General features: G+C 35.8%; 3 protein-coding genes across 4 annotated transcripts in view; 2 read left to right on the top strand and 1 right to left on the bottom strand.

Moving 5' to 3' along the window:
- The window catches only part of LOC105380078 (protein mini spindles), a 51,444-nt gene extending 45,674 nt beyond the window's left edge, over positions 1 to 5,770 (top strand). The window contains exons 35-37 of the mRNA XM_048625300.1: positions 243 to 307; positions 2,402 to 2,524; positions 3,069 to 5,770. Coding sequence (XP_048481257.1) covers positions 243 to 307; positions 2,402 to 2,524; positions 3,069 to 3,164 — 284 coding nt within the window. The 3' untranslated portion in view covers positions 3,165 to 5,770. The remainder of the gene's footprint in view (positions 1 to 242; positions 308 to 2,401; positions 2,525 to 3,068) is intronic.
- A 2,561-nt stretch (positions 5,771 to 8,331) lies between these two features.
- LOC105380013 (zinc finger CCCH domain-containing protein 11A) lies at positions 8,332 to 17,565 on the top strand. Of its 2 annotated transcripts, none has more exons than XM_011549492.3 (7): positions 8,332 to 8,500; positions 8,771 to 8,852; positions 9,119 to 9,238; positions 9,610 to 9,747; positions 10,213 to 10,303; positions 10,922 to 11,065; positions 16,057 to 17,565. In XM_011549492.3, the coding sequence occupies exons 2-7, from the start codon at positions 8,793 to 8,795 to the stop codon at positions 17,109 to 17,111; spliced, it is 1,608 nt and encodes a 535-aa protein (XP_011547794.3). In that variant the 5' UTR covers positions 8,332 to 8,500; positions 8,771 to 8,792; the 3' UTR covers positions 17,112 to 17,565. The 2 variants fall into 2 exon arrangements, with proteins under 2 accessions (XP_011547794.3, XP_037976186.2); XM_038120258.2 differs by lacking the exon at positions 8,332 to 8,500 and adding an exon at positions 8,524 to 8,679.
- A 991-nt stretch (positions 17,566 to 18,556) lies between these two features.
- The window catches only part of LOC105380079 (paired box protein Pax-6), a 58,069-nt gene continuing 55,967 nt past the window's right edge, over positions 18,557 to 20,658 (bottom strand). Inside the window, exon 11 of the mRNA XM_048625289.1 lies at positions 18,557 to 20,607. Coding sequence (XP_048481246.1) covers positions 20,519 to 20,607 — 89 coding nt within the window. The 3' untranslated portion in view covers positions 18,557 to 20,518. The remainder of the gene's footprint in view (positions 20,608 to 20,658) is intronic.

Consider the following 20,658-nt stretch of genomic DNA (forward strand, 5'->3'; position numbering starts at 1 on the left):
GCAACTTTCTGCTAGTGCCGCCATTAATGAACACGAGCGCGAACGACGTTCCGCTGCTTTTTTATTATGTATCTGGCGCCATCAAACACTCTTCGCATTGCAGCGATAATATCGCCGTGTGAAGACACCTTCTATTAGAGTATATTGTTATATAAAAGCGTGGAAAGACGATGGTATCGTCGCAATTTACTCGCCTGTGGACGACAGCCACGACCAAGTTTTAAAAGTTTAATTTGTTTCAGATGTCAATAATGAGAACGAGGAGACATCACACGTCATATTCCTAGAAAGACTGCGAGCCCTACAGGTAATTATTGATTATCCACTATAATTTAACTAAAACATCAACGTACGGTGGCCTGCGCCTAAAAGTATACAGGCATAGTTTTTAAAATAGCGATCCCTGATGATGAAGGGACCAGCTACATCTGTTATAAATCCGGGGACTGTTGTGTGTGATATTTGTAGCAGTGGTTATATGTTTATGTGGATGTGCTTGAGCAGCATGTAAGCTTGAGATCGCTATTTTAAAAACTCCGCCTATATACTTTTAGGCGCAGGCCACCGTACATGACGTACTACACAATATTTTTCTTTAGTGAGACGAGTGCATTATAGACCATTGAACCTATCAGTTCAATTATAAATCAGAACTATATTTATTTTATTTTTTTTATTTTATTGAACAATATGGTACACAAAACAGCAATTAATCATAACATGAGAAGAGGTATTCATGTATAAAATTAAGAACTAGATTAACTACCTAGGTATGTATACACATCATGAAAATCTTAAGCTAACACAAGTTTATAAGTATACAGCAGCAATGCTTATACAAAATTAAATAATAGTAAATCTATATTATACAAGTAATTATTCAAGTTTTAAGCTTCGAACTAGCGTTTTAAATTTATATACTCTTGGATCGAAGACATCAACATCACAATCTTTAGAGCAGGCAAAGTCATTATACAGACGGCACATTCTTACAATTGGATTGAAAAAAGATATATTATTGTTACAACTTTGGATATGGAATGGTTTAGGATGACGGAGGTTGGGTTTTGCGTTAAATCTTATTAAGGAGATCAAGTTGGGAGAGTTTATAAAGGAATGTATAATTTTGTGAAGGTTTATTATATCATGCTGTTTCCGACGAATATAAAGGGGCGTTACATTAAATGTTGTCATTCTTTCATTATAGGATGACAAGCTACGGCCATAGCCCGATTTGTGACTTACAATCCTTAGCATTTTTCTTTGCACACCTTCAATCCTTTTCGAGTGTATCTCGTAATTTGGTGACCATATAGTAGAGCCATACTCAAGCGTGCTGCGGACAATGGCATTGTAGAGATAGATGAAGCTGTTAGGATTTTTAAAGCCTTTTGACGACCTAACTATGAACCCCAGCATACTATACGATACGCTTTGTTAATTATATAGTCATAGTGATCTCTAAATGTAAGTTTATTGTCAAAAAGGATTCCAAGATCCTTCACGACAGTTTTACGTTCCAAAGTCTGGCCCTCTATCGCGTAATCATATTTGATGTGACTTTTTTTATTAGTAAATGTTATAATGCAACATTTACGCACATTGAGGTGCATAAAGTTTGCATTACACCATTCTGATATCGTATCAGCGTCATTTTGTAGTAGGGTACAGTCAAAGTCTGTTTTGATGCTATGAAATACTTTTAGGTCATCTGCATACAAGAGACACCTACACGATAACCTATCTATGAGATCGTTAATAAAAATTACGAAAAATAAGGGGCCTAAATGAGATCCTTGTGGAACCCCGGAATCTATTAAAACGGGTGAGGATTTGTAACCCCCCAGAGCAACCAACTGGCTTCTTTTGTGTAGATATGATTTCACCCAACGGAGAAGGCTACCATGGACTCCATAACACGACAATTTGACACAGAGCAAAGAATGATTAACTTTATCAAATGCTTTTTTAAAATCGGTGTATATGGAGTCCACTTGTCCTCTTTCATTAAACGCTGAAGACAGGTAGTCTCTATACTCCAGGAGATTACTCAAAATGGATTTACCTTTAACAAAACCATGCTGCTGTTCATGCAAGTAAGGCTTAACGTGACTAAAGAATATATATTATACGAGCGATTCAAATAACTTGGCGATGCAGGATAAAATACTAATTGGTCTGTAGTTTTCACAATTGGTGCTATCGCCAGCCTTGTGTATAGGTGTATAATATATATATTGAACTATCAGGTCAATAGTGTGACAACCTTTTGCACTCACATCTGACACCCTTAGGGCTGAACCGTATCACCAGCCCGAACAGTCAGGTATCTTTGGATGTATTCTTCAAATATTTACCCTCTATCCTCCGACCACTTAACAACATGTCACACCTTTTTCAGGCCAAAGCGGGTCTGAAATCCGACTCTTCCCCGTCGTCACAAGCGCGCACGCCCACAGACAACCGCGTGCTCACAGACAGCATCAACGAGAACCTGCCCCGGAGCATCGACCCGCAGTTTGAGGTACTAATTATTACTACATATACATAGTCACCCTTTACCTCCGCGCATGTTGCATTTATGAACAAATGATGAGGCTGTTAACAGCATGCGGATTTGATCACGCACGCGGGATTTATACAAGTATTCATTATAACTCATAGAATATATGCGTGATTAAATCCGCACGCTATTAAAAACACCCTAAGAGAGGATTCGAAGAACGCGCCCTAGCCGCCTCTTATAGCGCACCAATGGCGTCGCGCCGTCTTGTCACATTCTACCAGCGTCTCACCCCGCATCACCCAGGGACCTAAAGAGTGACTTCTGCCCATGGTTTAGTTAGGTGAAACCTTTGATGGGTAGCAACTTACGCCAGTGTGGTTTTAGTCCCAATGTAATGCAAATGCAACGCCACTCTTCAATCCCATTACACATACCCAAGGCCCAAGAGCAAAGATCCATTTAGACAAATACCTACCCTGACCAGGGATCGAAGACTACTACACCTAATCATGTTATCAAAATTACTATAATCTTTTAATATTATTTATTTCCAACATTCCAGCTGAACACCACCCAGTCGATCTCGCACAAGAACGAGGCGGACGTGGACGCGCTGCGCCTGAAGCTGCAGCAGATCAAGAGCAGCTCCAAGAGATAGGGCCGTCTCGCTCGCTCGCACGGACCGTTGTAGCTCTCTCTCACACTCATTGTATACCTCGATACCCGGATAATCGATGTTCGTTTGTGACAGTGCCCCTTCTCCCACTACTCAACTCTCAAGCGACGCGACTCCGACGCAACTATTTGACGAGTCAACGACGCGTCGAAGACCCGTTTTTACTGGCGATAATGGGTTACGTTGCAGTCTCGTCGCTTGAGAGTCGCGTAGTGGGAGAAGGGGCTTATTTGAGTTATTGATGATGAATTTGCAGCTATGTTTGTATGCCAGAGTTTGAATTTCGATTGAACTGTAATACTGGGAGAACTTATTGAATACTGTCCAATAATGCTGTTAAATAGAATGGGTTAAAAACGATTTTAAAATGTTTCGCCTCTGGTAAGGCATTATATCTGCAAATTCGATATTTCTGGGCACGGTAATACAGTTTGATTCGGATAATCTCATTAGTTCCTGATGTTTTTGTTTTATATGTGACGTAAAATGAAGTCATACTGTATGTCCGATGTTATGTTGAATGTCTAAGATTGCCCCTTCCAATGAAAACTCCTATCAATTAGAATTAGAAACCTTGAAGAAAGTGTGCTAGTTTTCAATCGGGCATAGATTTATAAAATTCATACTAAATAAAAAAAATATTAAACCTTTTTACCTAAAAGAGCTTCAATTTTAAAATGATTTAATGTTACAATTTCTATGTTATGTTTATCTGACAAAATTATTATCACATTTGGTAAATAATTCTCGCTGATTACTAAGCAAAAAAAATACCTCTTTCAAAAAGTAATTTTCCGGTTCAAAAATTTAATAATAAATGATCACAGCTGTATATTTAATGTTGAGCTGCTCGAGAATAAGCCCATTGTCTTTATAATTTTAATCGTTAATTATAAATTAATATTAGTAAAAACTTAATATGGAATGCACTGGATATGCACTGTAGTGATAGTTAAACATGACTAACCCAATGAGTATAAAATGTGCCCCAAATGGACAAAAACAATATTGGTTGATTCCAGTGATTCTTACAGTTACTAAAAATGTAATGAAAACAAAAAGGATCCAAGAATATGTCTTTTGAAAAGCGACATAATCGCATGTATTTTACTAAATAACACAATAATCTTTATACTTACTGTAATACTAATAATGTAGGAAATATGCCAATCCCATGTATAAGACAGTAGGTTTAGACCATAGATATTTTAAGGCTGTCGACATCAACGCGTCATTAGATTTGTAACAATTTCTTTTGATAGTGTAAGTAACCCTTGACATAAAATGAGCAATAATGTGATTGAAATGCAATAAAAATACGGTAACAATATCTATCTCATCATAGAAACTTATCAGCGATCAAGCTGAAGGCAAATTGTGGTAGTTGGATCTACCTTTCACTTGATCACTCATAATGTTGCTCCTACGATTTGTTTATACAGGACAGCCAAAGTTGCATGTATACAGCCTTCTGACATTTCATTCAATTTATTTAATTTAGCAATGTAGTCTTCATTCTAGCTGAAAACTAACAATTGCTTGAATATTATATCGCGTTGTGTTTTAAACTATAACTTTCACATGTAACGTTTTTGTTTGTGAATTTGTTAGATGTATGTAACTAGGTTTATGTTTGAGTTTAAAGACTGTTGAGCGAGGTTGCTATGTTTGTTCTCTATTGAAGCAATACTCATTCATTATTGAAGTTTGCGTGACATAACTATGTTAGCAGTAAGCGCAGGCCACATCGCCAGCTTACGATGCGAGCGAGCTAGCCAAGTGGATATCGTTTCACTTCTTTACATACTCTTCACACCGCGAGCTACCGACTAAACCCGCAACCGCGGCTAGTTTAGCGTGCCTAGCTGGCTTTGTAGCCTACGCTTTAGTCATTGGACTATTTCTGGAAAAATAAGCTACTGTAATATTTTTCCTTTTATAAAATCCCAGATCTATTACTTACTACATATTTAAAATCAATAGATTTCACCTTTATAAAATACAAAATTACTTCAAATCAAATCAAATATTTTATTGGTTGGGAGTGTGTTGTACTGGCAGTATGGATGTATTTAGATTATTTTACTCAGCTAAGGAAACCCTCGACAGTCACATCCAGTAGGTTTTAGAAACTAAAACTTGATAGCTGTGATGAGGCTTTTATTATAATTTAATTTTGTAGTCAAATTCATACAACTTAAATTCAACATTCCCTCGATAAGATTCAGTATCCTTTCAATGTACAAAGTATTCGTTGTTTAAAATCCTCAAGGTGTATCTTTAATTACTTGTGACATCACTAATCATTAAAATGTATGTGCGCTACTGATCGTTTCATATAATTGAATTATTGAAGTACATTTCTTTTGTTAAAACCTTAGTCTTAATAATTGATGACCATTTATAGTTTTTAGTTATGCTACCTACTTCACATCTTATTATTATTATTCATCCAAAACCATACTATATTCTTATTAAAGTATCGTAGACAGGTTTTCACGCAGACATTGTGAGCATTTATTTATGGCATGTAAATTAATGTATTAAAATCATGATTAAGTAGCGTTAATAAAGTTCATATGAGATGACAACTGCATTTTATTTTATACATAGGTATTTATACTTACTGGATGGAGATTTTATGCGTTTTTTTATGAATAAGCACTTATTTCTACGAATATATACGAACGACAGAACCCCTGTACTACTAGGCTTTACAATAGGCTGGTCTAGCTTATGGCCACTCAATAAAGAATAATAGTTTTGCAATTTATTATTCTATCCCAATAAACACAAACGAAAGGACAATAAGTCTCAATATCTCATACTGTATCTTCGGTGGCAATCAATAAACTATCGACAGAAAAATAATAGGTAAGTATGTTGTTGTACCTAGACGACTTCTCGGGTGGAGATTCGACTAACATGTAAGTAAATGTAATGTTGTGTCGGACGCTCCCTAGTCAGGTCAGGTAGGTACCTACCTACTGAGATTACTGCCAGAAGCTTGTTTGATGAGAGAGACTGACGACAAGACCCACCACGTTAGAATTTGGGAGGGGATCAACGCCCAGCAGTGATCAGTGATTTATGAGGCTGAAACCAGACGGATTACACCACAACAACCGTATGCAGTCGCATGAGGATCCGCGGCGATGCAGTCCGTCTGTGGTGTGGTTATCCGTAGCATGATCCCGTAAAAATAGCATTATTATTCTGAGTTCCCGCGATAAAGTGACAGATGCAATATTAAAAAGAAAATTTACATGATTTCCGAACGATTTAAAAAAACACCTTCTAGTCTATGCCTTTTTGGTGCAACAAAGAATATTTGGTAGAATAGACAAAATCATTGATTAGGTAATGTTTGTCCTGTAGGTATTTTAGATAGATAGATACAGTTCCCCAAAATTGATAATGCACATAGAAATCTTCGTCATGGTTCGGCAACGGTCGTATTCCCGAGCGTTAGAAAACTATTATGTATTTAGAGTGGTTAATTGCATTTTCTTCATGAAATTTTAGTAGACTTATGTAATTGATTTATCAGTAACGAAATTTGATTCGATAATTCATAATATTCCATAATATTAAAATTTACTTCGAAAATGTTACAGTAGGTACTTTTCAAGTCTTACTGAAGCTGATGTAAAGATGGATGAAAGAAGGTTTGAATAACACAAGGTTTATATTATAAGGAGAAATGGATTTCAAACACAGGTTTATATTAAAAATTTTAAATCTCAGTTCAAAAGTATTTACAGCACTGATTATTTCACATTAATAAAAATGTTTACATTAAAATCTCAGTTGAAAAGTATTTACAGCGCTGATCATTCACAATAATATTACAATTACAAACTTGGTCTTTTGGGTGTGGCTTTATTGGCAAAGTGAAGTCTATCAATGTGACGTATATTTTATTCTTAAATGTGCCTCATAATATGGCATCGTCAAAAATAATTAAAGTAGAAATTAAATTCACATTTGAAAAAAATAACAAGAACGATGTGTAATTGCAGCTCTTTATAATTCCACAAAAGTAATATTGATCTTGACCTTGAGACCCTTGACTGATCGGTGACAGCCACCGACCGCCCAAATTGTTTTCGATTATGTGTCACATGATATTGACTATTATTAATATGGGAGAACTGTACTATGTTAATCAATTATTATAAGGATAATCGAAACAGTTCAAGATGAGTATTTTTATTTAAACCATGTAGGTTCATTTCAATTTAGCTTTGTGATTCTTACCTACAAATACTATGAAAAACTAAATTGTTCTGCTGGTAACAAAATAGTTATTGTAAAGATCTATTCGTAGATAATGATACGGAAGAACGGAACCTATCTTTTGCGAGTCCAACTCGCTCTTTACCAGTTCTTAACTTTCTCATCATAATAGGTACAGGCCTATTAAGTATTTTAATAAATATTCCAATAATATTTATTTAGCTATACAGCCTCTGGCTATACAGTAAAACGATAAAGTCCTGAAAACGGAAGTAAATCCTAACTGTGTAGGTATACATAATATTTAGGTACAGGCCTATTAAGTATTTTAATAAATATTCCAATAATATTTATTTAGCTATACAGCCTCTGGCTATATAGTAAAACGATAAAACTAATCTACCTAGAGGTGGAAACTTGTGCAACATAAGCTACCCTGTCATTGTTATCTACAAAATAAATTAGTTAAGTTTTCCTAATATAGTAAAATAAAATAAAATAAAATAAAAAATAAAGTCCTGAAAACGGAAGTAAATCCTAACTGTGTAGGTAAAGACTGTATTTAATCGGAATCTGTATTCAATATTATTTAAGCACAAATCCGTTAAAAAGCTATTAATCAACTGGTATTTTATTTTTAACTATAAGGAAATAATTGACAATAATTAGAAGTCTTTGCAAAATTTAATCCTTATTTTTATGACTGTATCAATTTGAATAGTTTTTCTATACCTACTTTGTAACAATATTTTATCCGTACACTTTACGTGCTTTTTTATTTTACAAGAGAAAACTGAACTTTAGGTACATACCAGGCATAAGAATCTGTCAAATTGACAATGTTTATGCTATAATTTACAATGTGAATCAGTTGTCCTGTCTGGTCTGTCTGGTGAACCTTTGGAATTAGTCTACTCTATGGTAATTAAAAGACAACAATGGTGGATTTGAAAGTCCGCCATAACTAAATCTTATTTCTAAAATAGTGACGTTCGTATTATTTTCTAATTTGTGTTAGATATCTCTGTTGTGTAGTTATTCTTGTTTAATTTAATTATTTTTAGTTTACCCAATTCACGGTGAGTGTATGATTACATGCGGTTTATTGATTTGACACATGTGTGTTTTTTATTTTGGAACTTTTCGCAGAGACATGCCTTGCAAATTGTCAAAATGAAAAATTCATAATTTTGCTGTTCGTCAAATAAAATCCCACGTGTAATTTTAGTGATCCCATAAACAAGTGATAGGGGCGATAGTACGTTGAAGCGTTTATGTAATTTCGGTAGTAATCGAGTGTTTACGTTACTAGGTTCGGCGGAAGATCTGAGTATTATTTTGTTTTGCAGAGCCGTGCAGGCCGTGGACACCATGGAGTCTCCAAGAAAATTTAACGACTGCTATTTTTACTACTATTCCACGTGCACGAAGGCAAGTTTACCTATTGCAAGTTATCTCAAAGCTGGAGCATATTTTAGGCTAATCATTATGCCTTTTAATTACTCTTATTAGATTTGTGTGCATTCCATTAACATTTCACACAACTACCTACAAATTGCATTAATAAATTCCCCAAGTCATGGTTCATTTATTTGTTTACATGAAAATAGCTTTATGTCAAAATTGAAAGAGGCTAATATTACAAACTTTTTGTGTGTAGGGTAATTTAACCCATCTAACAGATAGTTTCTGTGTAGGGTGAGAACTGCGTGTTCCGTCATGAGCCGTCGGCGCTGGGCTGCGAGACGATGTGCGCGGCGTGGCAGCAGGGCAAGTGCATGGACAAGAAGTGCCGTCTCCGCCACATGGAGCTGAGGGTAAGCACCGAGTCCACTGGTCTAGCTCTTGTGTTTGTCACCGAGGTAGTAAGAAGAAGGGATTGACTGTGTTTGTTTATGTTATAGTTATTACTATAACTAAACATTCACATCTACTAGTCCCTGTAAAGTATCCTTTACTGCATCTACTTCTTAATATTCCTTTTTAATAATCTTATGTTTTAGTTGCTATACATTCATTGTGAAACCTAAAACATCTGTGGAGGAATCAGATCTCCTCATTTATGGTGCATAAATTCATTATACCTAGTGAGCTAATATTTCTTACAACAATATGTGTCTTTAGATTATCTTTTAATTTTTACTAGTAAAATATAGATAATAAAGTCAAGCTAATCTGATAATTTCAGAAAAACCGCAAGCAGATCCCGTGCTACTGGGAGTCGCAGCCGACCGGATGCCGCAAGAAGCACTGCCCCTTCATGCACAAGAACCCGGAGGCACGCACCGACGGCATCCTGCCCAGCCAGCCCGGCATGGCTATGCCAGTGAGAATTCTGCATTTTTATAAAATATTGTTAGATCTCATAAAACATTTTGGAGCGTTTGCTATAAAGTGTTTCATGTAAGAGGCATAACATACCTATCCCTTGCAATCACATTCTGCAGCCCTTTGATATTGAAGACTTGATGTCAAATGTCTAAGGCCTGGGTCTCCTATTTACGCCGTAGTTCGCGTTCAGCGTCACGCCGTAGGCCGCGTCACGATGCTCACTAAAGAAATGTACTGATGCGGTCTCCCTCACACGCCGACGTTGGCGCGTAGATGTAGTGTACATCGTGACGCGGCCTACGGCGGTGACACTTGACGCGACCTACGGAATAAATAGGAGACCCAGGCCTTACCTGGCTGGCAATCAAACCTACTACCCTCAGTTCTATTGAGGGTACTAGGTTTGATTCCCAGTCATGATGTAATGCCATGAGTACTAACACGTGTGCGTTGTCACCAGCCGCCGGCGATGGTGGAGGGCGTGGAGGCCATGCCGCCCGTCGTGCCGGGTGTGGCGCCAGTGCCGCTGCTGTGGCAGCAACAGAGACAAGGTACTGTACCACTTATTTTTCTCTATGCATCTTTGAGTACAAGAAGTGAGCATGCCGTCAACAGGTTTGGCGGCTGTTAGGATATCAAGAAGAGGACTCGCCTGCCCGAGGCCACTCTCATTGAGTACTGAGGCATTTGCATCAGCGGCAGATTAACTGCTTCATGGATTCCTGATCCTGATGTCTGATTGACGGAATAGTACCTTTCATCCTGTAGGGCTACTCTTGCTTGACTAAATACTGCTCCTCTAAACATACAGGTTCATCAAAACTTCATACAATCTGTATTTTTACTTCAGCAAGCTCTTCGAAATATCGTTATAGTAGAGCTTGAGTTGAGTGAGTAGCCATGTCTTGTCAAGGCTATCACATTGCGAGCCTCGGATGCAAACACTACATTAAATACACATGTTTGGTTTATTTATTTAGTACTGAATTTCATAATCTATTGATTTATTGAGCAAACAAATATGGAGGACGATAAAAGCAAGGTCTACTGTTACCATTGCCTTGTTTACCCAGCTGAATATTTAGCTTACCTATACCAGAGCATAAAAATAAACTACCGCATAATATGAAGCTTAAATCATTAATATAAAACGTTGTTTCCTTCCGCAGTGGTCCTAGATTCGGCCATCCTCGGGGTGTTGCCGGCCTCCTCCGAGTTGATGGGGGCGCGCCGCGTGTTGCCGCCCCACGAGGCCGCCCCCAACCCGTACGCGCCCCTGCCCGTCGACCCCCTCGTGGTCAACTTCGACGATGGTATGCGGCTGTACTGAAACTACTACAACCTATAGGAGTCGAGTCGCGTTGAACCGCCGCGCTTTGTTGTTTTGAGGCGACACGATGGTTGTTAGATGTTTTTTTGCTGTGATCTTCTTAGGGCGTGTGTAGGTAGTCTGGCTGCCAACGCTGTTCGTAATGATGAAGCTGGACTAGGGTTTGATACCAGCTCCTCAGAATAATAACGCGCGATAGAAGGGTAACTTACAAAAACGGGATGCTTAGCATTTGATAGAAACAAACACCTGTGGTTTTTGTGTGAAAAATGGTGGCGGCGGCAGTTGCTGTCGTTTATTTGGATAGACTATAAATTTTCGATCAAATTTTTACCTGTTACTGTTAGTTTCCATGTATTAACTAGTGTGAGCTATATCACTAAATGTTCGTATGCTTAACATGTACGCAGTACATGGAATGTACCTACTACAAATTGTATAAGATCTCCATTTACCTGTTTACACGAATAAAGAGTTTGATTTGATTTGAACCAGATAAAACGATCGGCGCCGGTAGCCAGCTTTCTACATGTATACGCCCTTTGACTTTACCTTTGGTGGATTGAGAGAAGAAGAATTGCCTTGTAATGTAGGTGATGAGGGTCAGATGGCCTTGTTAATTTGGACTTAAATGTTAGGGTTATCGATTTTAGAGTGGGGTTTTGGCGTGTTGTCGGGTTTTTTGGCCAAGTTTTGCGCGGTTATAGTTAAAGGTTGTGATTGGGTCAGGCCCAATGTTGTGTGTGCCCAGAGTTAAACCAGTGTTGGGGTTAAGTGAAATAATGATTGTAGTTGATTCAAAGGTAAAGTCTTGATAATAATAAATCACTTAAAAAATTGTTGTCTTGATATAAAAATAAATGTTGTTACTGATGTAATGCGGGTTAGGATTGATATACCTATTGATCATTGGGAGGGAATATGGATATAGTATTGAAGACTGATTTTGAAGGGAATATCAGTAATTCGGTTCAATGACAACAATTTCTTTGGGTACTAGAGCTAGAGAGATCACAAAAAAGCATTTAAAAACACGGTTACAATTCTATTGCAATGTTATGTCGAACATTTTAAACAAGAATAAAATTATATGAGACACGGTGTATAATGGAATAATTTACGTTTTGCATCGTATTTTAAATCTAATTTTACATAATGAAATTTAATGAATTTCCTCTAAAGTAAAGGTATACCGGCAATAATTATTATTGTTTTTTAGTCAATTTGGATTATGTCTCGAAGTTTTAGAATGTTCGGCAAATAGGATAGTAACTGGGAGGCGGAAATTCAACGCGATTCGAACCCCTATAGACCTGTGTGATTATGCCAGTGGGAATATGCAGGATAAACGCGAAACTGAGCTCTGTGACGTTCACAATAAAGTGATTGTTTGATTGCGGAGGGTCTTCATGAAAGAAAAAGGTTTACCTTTAGGGTAAGAAAAGGATGGCTATATATTTGGGTGCTCCTTCGTGTGGATATAAATGCTACAATGTATGAAAATACAGATTGGTATTGTAATGAGTAATGTACATTTTGTACAAGTCGAGTCATCCTACATGTTCTTACTGGCAAACACATCTTATGTATGTGTAAATTAAGATTTAAATCACACATACAACTGTCTAGATTTAACACATAAATGCATACAGATATGGATATTGTCGATGGGTTGTTAGCACGCAATATTTACAAGTTAAGTTATTGATGATTGGCTATGACCATAGTGTGTTCTACTTTTTTTTTTGAACTGTGCCAATGAGTAATAAAATATTCACTCACTAAAATGGATGTGTTAGGGGTTAATTTTAAAAATATTTATTTTAACGCAATGTTATTAATATCTAAGAAATTTTTATTTGTTTGGAACGCTGTATTGCAAACGGAAAATGGTGGTTCCTTTATAATATGATTTTGTTATCTACCCAAAGAATTGTTAAAAATAAAATTACTTACACCATTCGTAAAAAAAATATGTTTGTAGAAAGAAAATACATTTTACAGTGTTTTTTTAGTAGTTTGCAATGGAGCTTTCTCGGGGTTTTAAAGGGCCCGAAACTAATTTATAAAAAAGGGAAGTCGTTTCTATTATTTATGTTTTCAAACTTTGAGGAAATATTCATTATTTTAAGTTTTTATTTAGACGGTCGTAGAGATTTTATATTCACCTAGATTAATTTCGGGGTTTAGTTTTTGCATAAAAAGTATCTAAGTATTATTTTAGTAAACCTAAACTCGACTTATATTTTACAAAAAATAATATTTATTTAAAGATTTAGTGGCTGATAGAGCGGCCTTTTTTGTTTAAACTTGGAACGTGCATAGACAATGTTAGGTGTCATCATTTGTTTTTGTTTTGAGTCGAGGGGATGTTTACCGCCTGTGTCGCATTGTCTGGATAAGTTGTCTGTGGGATAAAAAAAAGTGCTATCTCTCTCTGAAATTATGTTTTATACAGCGATAGCACTGCGTTGTTTTATAGCACAGTTTTTGCGAAGTTTTATCCAGACATTGTGAAACGGGCTCTTAGTCTTTAGTCTATGGTTATTGCTCGAAGTCGCGTGTCGTATAGTGACGATAGTTATTTTATGTGTGCAATAATATATAGAGACATTATAATCTCTCATATCTTAGCGAATTAGATAACGTTATAAAAATGTATCTTTCGCTTTTTTACTTTTTAATACGAGTATAGCGATTTCACTGTATGGTGTATATTTATTTAGGGCTCAGGCCCAGCTATCTAGAGTAGTTTCTCTTGAAATGTATCTTCTCGTTATTATATCTACAAATTAATCGTCGGACTGCGATTTTTGTCTAAATTAGAGAAGTACATAATAATATAGGTTAATTTATATTAATAAAAAATACAAATAAAAATATATATACACACGAATATTGTAACTCATTAAATATAGGATGAAAAAAAAAAGAAAAAAAAATAGCTTTACGCCATTAAATTGTTTATGTTAAGTAGTAGGGTGTTTATGGGGCTTCTGCAGATTATATAGTTTCCCACTGCGTTGCCCCCCCCTTAATATTAATAGCACCATGAGCGTTAGATAGCAAAAAATTAATAAAAAATACTTATAATATAAAAATGTAAAACCTTTTTATAAACTAAAATAGGCGGCACAGTTTTGAGAGTGAGTTATATTAACAAATATAACCACGGATTAACGAGTAAAGTTGCCGTTTTGTCTGTAGCTATAGTAACGTATCAATGCTTAAGAACGCATTTTAAATAGGAAGTGAAAAAGTAATTAAATTATTGAGTAAAGTAAGAAAAAACAACAATCGCTTAGCGATTTTTTTATATTTCAACTATGCTTTTTGAATCCTAAAATACGAGTATATACAATACTATTCAAAGCACTCTGTAAATTGTTAAAAGACAGACGTTTTACTATATTTTTTTCATTGCATTTGGATTGTTCTGTTCAATTATGTACTGAAAGTTGAAGTTCCTATATTAATTACATCATTACAAGAATGCGTCAAAGTTAACGTTTTTATTAAAAAATATTTTGTCCACGGTACGCCTAGTCATTATTTACGTATTATACTATCCGGGAAAAGGCACAGAATGTAGAAAAATCGAAAGAGATTCGAACTGCAAGAAATATTGTCTAAGAAAGTTCTAGATAATATTTATCTACGCCAATTAAAAAAACAAAAAATGTTTGTATTTTAAGGCACGCAGTATTTTTAAAACTGCCTCTAATTTATTGTTTAGATATCTTTCTGTAGTCAAAGCGATAAAAATATTTATTCAATTTTTTTTCTTTTTGTTAATTCGTTTTCTGCAACTAAAGACTAATAACACTAGCCATATATTAAATTAACTTTAATTCTTATAGGTATATTATAAATGTTGAGTTTTATTTATGTTTAAAGTAAAAACAAGGTATTATTTTCATTTGTATGCTATTGCAGTCACATACTTACAGATGTTTTCTAAGAGTTTCTTAGACTACAAAGTATTATCTTAGGAAGGGCACAGAGTTGGTTAAGTAATTCATGCAAATTGCCTCTTTTTGTTTGTAAACAATGGAATATATTGTTTACAAACAAAACGAGGCATATTATATGAAAAAACGGATATAGCTGCTTCCTGCTCTTCCTATGAATATGATACATCCTTGTAATATTTATTTCTGTTATGAGAAGAAGTCAAAGAAATGTCTAGAATCACTCTGTAGTGTAATAATAATTAAATTATTAGTACTTTCCCTTAATTTAAGAACTTAGTATGTGGATGATTTAATTCAGCTTGCGTTATGGTTTTATATTTTACATAATTATTAGATTAAACATGTTTCTTTTTTGTTGAATTAAATCCTTCGCGGTTATGGCGAAGCTTCCTCTGTCTAACTAATACAATGCAATCAGTGGACGTCTCCACAGATAGCTCAGGCAGCTATATGAAAGAAAAGATGCTACTTTGTCAATCTGTACTCCATGACAATTATGGGTTACTGTGTTTTTTATACGAACGTGTGGATTTGGGTATTGGCATAAGTGTAGTTTAATATATACTTAAGGCGGGGCTCACAGGACACTTCTGTGTCTGCGGGAGCTCTGTCTGCTTACTGTTTGAGCTAAACACGGGGTTGTTATGTTATTATTAGTTTTTACATTTGTATAAGAATTGCAACATTATGGTTACTTGTAGAAGTGCGCGTGTAAGACCTTCCTTTGTAAGCTAATTAACACACTAGGCTCGATGCGATGGAACTCTTTGGGCTTTGTTTAACCAAATTGTGTTTAATATATACCTTACCAACAAGTAAATAAAAATGTTTCGTAAACACGTTGCGATTTTTGTAATTATTTTTGATCACCCCAACGCGCTTTCAGATATTTTGACTTTGAGGAACACAGCTGCGGCGGTCGAGTAATCAAAATTAATTACGAAAATCACTTGCGAATTGGTTGACGAACTCGATCCTAAGCCGTGCTGTGTTCTTGCAGAGTCGGATAACGAAAGCGCGCCCTCGTGCACCCCGACCAAGCCGGGGGGCGGCAACAGTGGCGCCCCCCGCGACGGTGGCGCCCCGAGCACCGCACCCAGCGCCGCCTCGCAGGAACTAATGCTGCTCCAGCAGATCCAGGCCGAGGCCGCCGCCTACTACAGCTACGACGCTGAACCACCCAAGGAGGTGAAAGAGAGAAAGATAGTCAGAACCAACCTCTCTACCAAATACGATCGAGTGTCGCTCGACGAACTAACTGGGAAAAAGAACCCCGAGAAAACGTCACTCGACTTCAAAGTAATGTCTCTAGACGAAATCAGAGCAAAGAAGAGAAGCAGTAACGAAAGCCTCATACCCACCAAACCTATCACCCTAAACCTTAACAGGAAAAGAAAGATATCCACACAGGAAACTATCATAGATTCCGGCAACAAAATTATTAAAGTAGTTCGTAGCAATTCAATAGTTTATAAGAAAGTAGATGAAAACGCACAGAACGCTCCGAGCAAGTCTAAAGTAGATGCGAAGTCAGATGACGGAGAGAGTGCAAGAAAGAGAACGTGCTCAGAACAGAGCGACGTGCTAGAGGTAGTGGACATAGAGCTAGACGATGACTGCTTTAAATTCAAACGCATCAAACTCATGGAGAACACATCCAAACCTAAACTTATTAGACATACAAGCTTAAGTAGTGACAATAAGGTAGATAGCGATTTAAAAGATGGTCTATTAGATATTTACGGCAAGGCTGACGACTCAGACACAGAAGTACAAATTGTAGGTGAAGAGATTACATTTGGTAATCCTAGACTAGTAGACACCGAAGTTATAGACTTGGATGATTCGGCTAAAATGGCTGAACCCATAGATATAGTAGACCTGAGTGATGATGAACCAGAGATTAACGATATAGATATAAATGATATAGATTTAGAACTAATAAAAAACGTGCCTGATGTAGTAGCTAGCTGTCATACAAAAAATGTGCCTACAGTAAACACAAGCAAAGAAGTCATCGAAAACATAGATGATATTTTAGATGAAAGTTTATGAGTTATAGCAATAGGTTTGGATATGTTTATAAATAGCAATAAATTAGAACTAATGTCGAGCAAAGCAATGTACTTATATTCCTTTTTTATAGACAATTTGAACTGGATATAATGTACAAAAAAGTTTTTTTTCCAAGGAGACGTAAGCAAGTTTTTTACCTAAGCTTTAGAAGTTTGAGGATTGTTATGTATTAAGTTTTAAACTTGCTTTCAAGTGATTGTTTGTACTTTTAATAATATGGACCTTTTAAGTTATTTAAAACCATGATAGGTTTCCAAGTTTTACTTGTTGATTGAGATTTAACAGTTATATTTGATGCATGGGGAAATATTATTTTTCCCAACTATTTTGTATGTACTTTAGTAGTACCTAAAACCTAACAGCCTATTTTAGTGATAGTCATTATAATTAATAGTGCATGAAAAAACCCAAGATTACATGATGATAATTATGAGTTTGAATTTTGATTTATATTATATATGAGTTTAAATATAGGTAATATTCACTTGGTTGTCTCAACACTACATTTAATTTTGATGTGGGTGTCTGACCATGGTAGCGTTCTAAAAACTCAGATATAATTAGTTATAGTAACTTTAAATTGATGATAGGTAAAAAGTCATAGTTCTAAAAGTTTTAGGTTCCTTTTAAATGTTTAACTGTACCTATCCGGTGCGGATTAAGTAGGTAGGTACATTCTAGAGGTTCCTAGACTTCCTAGTGTGTGGTTTGATAGGAGCTGCCTTGGAACTTGGAAGTTACAGTCCAACTATAAAGTCCTTAAACGGAAGTGGATCCTAACTAATTGTTAAATAAATACCACATTTAATCGATCTATTACATTTATTATACAATTATAGAAATCCGTTAAAAATCCTTTGTCAATCGGTATTTTATTTTTAAATGTATGTAAAAGTAAGTAAAGCCTCGAATTCACTAGGGCACAAGTTCTGAGACTGTTACAGAACATCTACGGTGCGTGTTCTCAGAACATTTTGGTAACATGTCGTGATACAGAAGTCGCGCACGCGTCCACACTCTGCAACAGCGGTCGCTAGACCTAGTGAAAAAAATATACTCTATGCGCTAGTTCTGTCTCGCGAGCCAAAACATGGAACCTGTTCTGCGACACGTAGATGTCGCTGTATAGTCGCGTGCGACGTCGCAGAACAGAGCGCGACGTCTCGGCGACACGTAGACGACATGTGCCTAGACAGGTTCTGCGACAATTTGTCGCCTAGTGAATACGAGGCTTAAATAACTGACAAAGTGACAAACATAAAAAGTCCTAACAAAATCGCACTCTTTATTGTTAGGAATTTATAGTTCGACTGTAAAGTAGGCCAAGTAAGGTTAGGTTAGCTAAATATATTATACCTTCTTAGAAATTAGTTTACCTACTCAATATCTAAAAGTTACAAACACAGACGAAATGAAAAAGGCGATTAGTACCGAAAAAATCATTTATTATATTATACTGTAATTAAAACTTCCAACATGACACAATCATTTCATCGGTATTATATCTACTTAGCATAAGATAATAAATTCGAAATGAATACCACTAACCATCCACGGGCTAGCAGATTTTATATAACTTATGTTTGTGCGTTTGTAGCACAGTGGAAAATGAATCACATCTTCTAAAATTAGAAAAACATATTTACATTAACATTTGGAACGATTTCAGTTACATAAAATTGAGATGAGACATTCAAAAGTAGGGTAGGTACATCACTAGTAATTATAGGTACCTAAGTAGGTAAGTATATAAAAATTACTTAACATTTACAATTTAGTTACCCAAAGGTGGTAATAATTTACATCTTACACATAGTTGCCCTGTTTACTTACGAGATAGATTTTTTACAGACAGTAGAGATTCTTCATCTACACAAGTATTTACATAGTTTTTAAGTAGGTACTGTAGGGAATCAATTGGTACCTATTTATTAAAATGAAAACTAGGTACCTAAACATTAAACACATCCGTTTTGTGATCAGCACTTACCAAGGTATGTGCATAAGGAGAAATCCACATACAGATTGTGAGTTTAGTTAGTTCCGCAATTTACGCCATAAAAAAATTCACAATAAAATCTTAATATTATTATCATTTATGTACTTACTACATACATACATTGTAGTATATATAGTAAACATACAAGTTCTTCAGGACTCATGTCGAATTGCTTTAGCTATTGTGCTAAATAAATAATTTCATACAAATTCGGATAACCTGTGACTGATTCTCCGAATCAGTTCTGACCAAAAATATAAATTCAATACTTACTGTACATACATAATAGGTATGAGGTACAAGTACATCATACACAAATTTTAATAAATTCTTATTCTATCTAGAAGTAAGTACATTATTATAAGTTCTTATGTCTAACTATCTACTGATGAAACGCCTTTCGCCCACTCAAATTCATCACAAAAGACTGCATAAAGTATAAGTAATATTTTGTACAATCAATTTATATTAAAACAAATATCATGATACCCAAAATAGGTTTGAAAAATAAAATTTGAGCCTAACTTTTGTGCTCTTCTATGATTTCAGTTTGTGGTATCTAATAGATATGTTGATTCTTTGAGACAAACAATAATTTATAATAATAAGATATAACTATTATGGTAGTTCACACAAAGTTGAGCACCTATAGGTAGGTACTAGCTATAGTATAAGGTAGGGGCACAACACAATTTACCTACAGGATTTAGGACGTATGCTCCTGAAAAATACATAAGTAAGTACATACATAATATGCTCATGACTGAAATATCTTCAGAACCTTTTATGATAGATCGAAAAAGTTTTAATTTGACCAGTAGCTCATATAAAATTGTCAGGAGTATTATTTACACCCTGGATACTATGTGTAAGTACCTATTGAGTTTCCTCCAACAACTACCCAACTAAGTAGGTAAATTTCATTTTGCATCAGAGAAAAACCAAAGCGAATCTGCATAACATATACCTAAGAATTGGTAGCGTGAACCTTTGCGGTCAACATGTTTGAATGAAGTTCTAATAAAATGATGTGTAACTTATCTATACCTCGTTTCAGCTAGAGATGCTTCCTGTGTCCTTTTGAGTTTTACGGTTTAAAGAGATCCTTTGTTTAAATTCTAACGATTTTGTCTATAATCCATTCCACGGGGAAAGGCATCAGATACAAACAAAAACTACCCTTCTTATTCGAATGTAATAAGGGTTCTGTCAGATCATTTACATAAGTATCGACTTAACTATTGTATGAGTCGCATATCCAATGAAATGTTATTAATAAACACAGAATTAGCAATAATATTTCTGCGTAATTTGGAGCTGTTATAGCGAAGATCTTGGCTGAAACGAGGTACACTGAAGAGTAGAAGCGAGCTTAGGTCCACCAAGGTCACTGCAGGCGCGACCAGTACTGCTGGGACTCCTGGCCCGGCACCGCCAGCGGGACCGACACCCCCGCGCCGATCAGACCGCTTAGTTCTGAAACAAAAGTGTTTATTAGAAATGTAGGTAGGTACAGTATACAATACA

The sequence above is a fragment of the Plutella xylostella genome, chromosome 14, assembly GCF_932276165.1.
Source record: "Plutella xylostella chromosome 14, ilPluXylo3.1, whole genome shotgun sequence".
Classification (NCBI taxonomy): domain Eukaryota; kingdom Metazoa; phylum Arthropoda; class Insecta; order Lepidoptera; family Plutellidae; genus Plutella; species Plutella xylostella.